The 6,000-nt window shown below is 42.8% G+C and overlaps 1 protein-coding gene across 1 annotated transcript in view; it reads left to right on the top strand.

The window, feature by feature from the left end:
* Positions 1 to 379: 379 nt before the first annotated feature.
* The window catches only part of slc39a4 (solute carrier family 39 member 4), a 70,604-nt gene continuing 64,983 nt past the window's right edge, over positions 380 to 6,000 (top strand). The window contains exon 1 of the mRNA XM_072576452.1: positions 380 to 674. Within this exon, the coding sequence (XP_072432553.1) occupies positions 456 to 674 (219 nt within the window). The 5' untranslated portion in view covers positions 380 to 455. The remainder of the gene's footprint in view (positions 675 to 6,000) is intronic.

Raw genomic sequence — 6,000 nt, 5'->3', positions numbered from 1 at the left:
AATTTATCAAAGAGAAGCCAGGTGACTTGCAGAATGTATAGATGCAGGAAGTAGGATAGGAATTTACTTACTATGGATATGTACATATTTTAAAAACTGTTTGAAGGAATTTCCTTGAAATATTTGTTAGTAGAAATGAAATGTCTCAGGTAAAGTGAACATATTTGTTTTGATAGTCCAAATAGTTGGTAGTCATTATTAACGTAAGATCTGCAATTCTGGGAGTTTCCTTTTAGTGTAATGGCTGACATCATTAATCTCTTCCAGCCAATCAAGAGACAGGGAGGTGGGTGCTGGAGGGGGAGAACATTTGCCACAAGGTTAGTTATAAAACTCATCAACTTTAGATTGCAGCCATTTGAATATCTTTGGAAAGAAGTGTTCAAGGCTTCCCTGAGTAAGCTGTTGTGTGAAGGAATTGAGAGTTCCTTTCCCTTTTAATTGTTTACTGCATTATGTTTAGGCTGTTCCTGCTGCTCCCTGTGATTTTGACTGCTCTAGAGCAGGCAGCTTCACAGGGAAATGGATCTCTTTTCATCTCTAAACAAGAAATCTTCAGGAGAGTGGTGGACCTCCTAGTCCCAGGAGAAGACATTTTGAGCGAGGCGGCTGTCACCTCTTTAATACATATCTTAGGGAACCGTGTGCAGTGTTCTGAGGTGCCGTGTGAAGAGGTAATTGCAAGGCTTTCTGATTATTACATTTAGGGAACAAACTCCACCACAGGCTGTTGGTGCCATCTGAAGGTGGTGTTAAGCAGTAAATCATTTTGTTAGTTCATTTTAGATTGCAGCATATGATAGACACCAGCAGGAAAATCAAATTGTGTGGAATTTTATAACAATGAGTTAAGATATTGCAACTTTAAATGCCTGTCTTTAAGTTTTCATACATACATTATATGTAGATATGATATGCAGTTTATATATAAATGCATTTATATTTGGTCAATAGAAATTGTTCAGCTGTAACAAGATGAACAAGAAAATATGAGTATATTGTATTTTAGGAAACTTTCTTCAAGTTTGTTCATGTTCTATCTCTACTGTTCAAAATGATCTTTGTGCGAGTCGCCACTTTTTAAGTGCCAATATTTCTAAAATTGAAATGTATTATATTTAGCCATGACTGGGAGGTTATTTTCACAGATCTGTTGTTGGCTAACTTCTGAGAAATAACAACGTTGCACAAGAGGACATTTTAAAAAAATAACATGAGAAAGAATTATGATCATTGCACTTCATTGAGATAATTTTTGGGAACTTAGTTGGAACAATGTAGTGAAAACAAATCCAATCCTACCAGAATAATGCAAAGTGCTCATCACCTATCAACTGGAAAGATTGGGGGAGTCGGGGGGCGGAATAAACAGAAGATCAAGAAATATTATGGTGGGGAATGCTTTTGGGGGCTACAGAAAGACCAGGAACTATCACTCAGCTCTGGGAATTCTGAATAAAGGAAAGGAGCAAACTTGTAAAGCTAACCAGGAGCAGCGAACAATGAAAGAAAGAGTGATAATAGTCTTAGTTGTAATGTAGAAAATACACACCGTGCAATTTCCCTCAAATAACAATATTTAGAAGGAAGCATCTAAATAGTTTCTAGTTGATGTTCATCAAGGGGTAAATATTGGCCACAACACCAGGGAAAACTCTCCTTCTTGGCTTTGAAATAGTGCTATCAGTTCTCCGACATCCATCTCAGTAGACAGATGGGGTTTCTGTTTTAACATTGCACCTCCAAAAGTGCAGCACTCTCTCCGTTTTACATCCGAGCTCAGCCTTGATGTTTGTGCTCAAACCCTGAATCCAGAATCTTGTAGTTCAGAAGCAAATGTGCTGCTAACTGAGCCACGACAGACCTTTGGAGTATACTCCATCAGATTACACGATGCAAAGGTAGAGTGTACCTTGTTTGCAATAAATCAGGACAATCAGCCGAAATCATAGAAACCTTAGTCAGTAACATAATTGATGGTTTAAACAGCAACGAAGAATTCTGAAAACAAATTACTCAAATAATGTTTGTGATTATTAGTACGGCTTAAGTTACTGGTAGCCAAGCATGGGAGAAAGGAAGGAAAATTAATATCCTCCATTTACCATAATTCAAAAGCCCTATTAACAAAACTAGTTGAGTAAAGATTAGAATGTATTAATTTTCACAGACTAAGCTGGTAATAGTGACTTTGTAATTAAAGGTTACTGTCTTGGGCAGTGAAAGACATTTTTCTTACTTTGATTAGCGACTGCTCTGTTTAGTGAGATCATGTCTCCATTGTGACATTATTCTTTAGAGATTACAGAATGTGAAAAGAATTCCAATCTAGAAGTCCATGGTCAAATTATTGAAAATGTTGGGGAGATAGGGGTGAGGTGGATAATTGTTTATTTATCTGTGGTGGACGGGTTTTAGTCCACCCTTTGTATTTTGATGGTGAACTCAAGACTGGATGGGAACATGATGGGCAGGGTACCTGACTGATATTATGTGCCCCACACAACTGAAAACACATCTCGCTGGGTTGTAATATCCAGCTGTAGTCAAAAGACTTCTATGTTGTCATGGCACATCTTGTTTCTAAATGTCCCTGGTATTTGATTCATGAATAGCCTCAATTGGGACAACTAGATTTTCCTACATCTAACTTGCTCCAGTACAACTGCAGTTGCTAGATCAGTTGTTCATTTTAAATCTGAGATACATAGATTTTTGTGAAGCAAAGGCATATGAGCCAAAGGCAATAGCATCACAGAATCCTTACAGTGCAGGAAGAGGCCATTCAGCCCATTAAGTCTGCACCAATCCTCCTCAGGATCCCACCCAGATCCAGCCCTGCATTTACCATAGCCAGTCTATCGAAGCTACATATCGTTTTCAGCAAGCCATGCAGACACTGAACAAGCAAACTTCATACAGACAGTTACCCAAGGCTGGAATTGAATCCGGGTCCTCCAGGTAGCAGTACAAACCACTGAGCAACCAGGTACCGTATGTGGAGATCAGCCATCATCTCATTGAATAGAGGCAAAAGAAAATGCAGATTCTGGAATCCAAAGTAGACAGGCAGGAGGCTGGAAAAAGGTAGCAAACCTACGCAGCCTCCAGCCCAGAGGACTCAACATTTGAGTTCTCCAATTTCAAATAACCTCCTTTCCCATCCCCTGACTCCCTTTGCAGTTCCTCCCCCTCCCTTGCACTGCTCCCTGCCCCCAGCCAGATTCATTCCTCCCATTGGCCAACCAGGTCATACCTTCTACCTGTCTTCACCTATCCCCACTTCACCACCTTGCCCCTCCCCCCCCACCCCCCCCACCGTTTTATCTGCAGCTCCCCCCATACCCACCCCGGCCCTGAAGAAGGGTTACACCTCAAACGTCGACTTCTCCACCTCCTGATGCTGCCTGGCTTGCTGTGATGTCACTGAATGGCAGAACAGGCTTGTGGGATTGATTGGCCTACTTCTGTGAGAAAGTGAGGCCTGCAGATGTTGGAGTGTGGCGCTGGAAAAGCACAGCTGGTCAGGCAGCATCTGAGAAGCAGAGAATTGGCATTTTGAGCATAAGCTGTTGTTCAGGAATGAGGCTTATGAGCCCGGGGGGGGAGGGGCTGAGAGATAAATGGGAAGGGGGGGGGAAGGGAGAGGTGGGGCTGGGGGGGAAAAGTAGCTGAGAATGCAATAGGTAGATGAAGGTGGGAGGGGGGGTGGAGTGGAGTGGATAGGTGGGAAGGAAGGTGGATGGGAAATCGGGGCAAAATGCATGAGAAGTCAGGTAAGGCCTTTCTTGACATCGCATTTACAAATAGCGTTTGGGAAAGGGATGAGAATCAAGGTAAGATTCTTTTTCGGAAGCATGAGTTGAGTTGCCTATTAATGGGGATTATTGCTTGTTGTCCGTTTCATTAACTGCAAATCTTGCCTCATTAATGCGTAGCTTCCTATCCTAACACCTGCTTGCAGCTCGAGACCTAAATATCCAGCAGCAGCATCTCAATGTCAACTCCGCGGCACAGGCCGCGTCCACACCCCATCAGTGGAAGCTGGCATCCAACCACTGTCACCCTCCCGGGACCCTCGTGGAACTTTTCCAATCCACTTACAGGACGCGCCTGCAATTTAAAGCTCCACTTTGGGATGTGCCAGTAACTAGCTGAATGTACAAACATCCTTCTGTGTACACAGTATTGCAGATGAATTCTCACTGACTCTCGGCACGATTTGCTGATGACACTGTCGGATCGTGATCAAATAACGACCAAAATTGGGGAGTGGCGAAAATAGTCTGTTTATTCAGCAACAGCAGTGGCCCACCTTCAAGTTGGTGACGGAATCCTGAAATACAGTTCTTGCAGTAGCTTCATTATACACCGTTCTTAAATATATATTAAAATTTCATCGTTACATTGTTTTGTCTATTGTACACAAAGATTTGAGGGGCTTCTGTTCTCAGGAAACAGGAGATGGGTTCAAAATCTGTTAAATGGCAGCTGTGACTTCTGATGGGATGAAGAGATTAGATTATGTTACAGTGTGGAAACAGGCCCTTCAGCCCAACAAGTCCACACCAACCCACAACCCACCCATACCCCTATATTTACCCCTTACCTAACACTACAGGCAATTTAGCATGGCCAATTCACCTACCCTGCACATCTTTGGACTGTGGGAGGAAACCGGAGCAAATCCACACACACACGGGGAGAATGTGCAAACTCCACACAGTCAGTCGCCTGAGGCGGGAATTGAACCCGGGTCTTGGGTGCTGTGAGGCAGCAGTGCTAACCACCGTGCCACCATGCCTGTCTGGTTAGCTTGCATAATCAAGAGGTGTTAGTCCTTTTGTCTTTTAAGTTAGTAAATTTTAGTAAAAGTATATTTTCTAGATAAGGTAGTAATTATACAGGTACTAAATAAAAGTATAAAGGATATTAAACTGACTACCACAGCTGGTTTGTGAGATTTGTTTGTTATTTGCCGATGTGACTTTCATTCATTCAGGCAGCAGAAGCGCTGTTTTGACAGTAAAGGGGACAGTGGCTCTGTTTAATGCATTTAGTGGTTGGCGAAACTGTTGGATGTTCTTTAATCTATTTAGGTCCTGAGCGATTCTTGCTAAGGGCTGATTAATATTATAATCTTTCCGTACTTTCGGGTGGGTCGTGGAAACACTGTGTTGGATGGGTATTGTTTTTGAATAGATTAGTAGTCTTTGATATTTGTCAAGATTAGAGTAGTGCTGGAAAAATACACCAGGTAAGGCAGCATACGAGGAGCAGGAAAATCAACATTTCGGGCTGGAGGCCCTTCTGCATCTGCAGTACCCACTTTCGCCAAGCGTCTCTGATATTTATTCAAATGTAGTTTATGATGTCAATAGGCCTGATAAGGATAGAAGATGTGAAAATGGGTGTGGAAGTCATGTTTTAATTTAGTTAATCGTGCATTAGTAATGATGTGCAAGTGCTGGTGTTGGACTGGGGTGGACAAAGTTTAAAATTCCAACCATACGGGACCAATGTCAATGTCATCAGTTTCCTGATCTCCCCTACTACCACCTTATCCCAGATCCAACCCTGCAACTTGGCACCATCCTCTTGAACTGCCCTACCTCTCCATCTTCCTTCCCACCGATCCGCTCCACCCCACCCTCCACTCCGACCTATCATCTTCCATCTACCTATTGCATTCCCAGCTCCCCCCCCCCCCCCCCCCACCCCTTCCCCCACATTCCTAATGAAAAGCTTATGCTCGAAACGTTGACTCTCCTGCTCCTCGGACGCTGCCTGACCAGCTGTGCTTTTCGAATTGCACCACCCTTTTTGACTCTGAATGCTAACATCTACAGTCCTCACTTTTACAAAGTTAAAAATCACATAATACCAGGTTACAGTCCAACACGTTTATTTGGAAGTACAAGCTTTCAGAGTGCTGCTCCTTTGTCAGGTAGCTAGTGGGGCAGGAGCAAAAGATCATTAGTGTCATCCAACTTTTGTGAT

Source organism: Chiloscyllium punctatum, chromosome 8, assembly GCF_047496795.1.
Source record: "Chiloscyllium punctatum isolate Juve2018m chromosome 8, sChiPun1.3, whole genome shotgun sequence".
Classification (NCBI taxonomy): Eukaryota; Metazoa; Chordata; class Chondrichthyes; order Orectolobiformes; family Hemiscylliidae; genus Chiloscyllium; species Chiloscyllium punctatum.
This window is presented reverse-complemented; position numbering and strand designations above follow the sequence as displayed.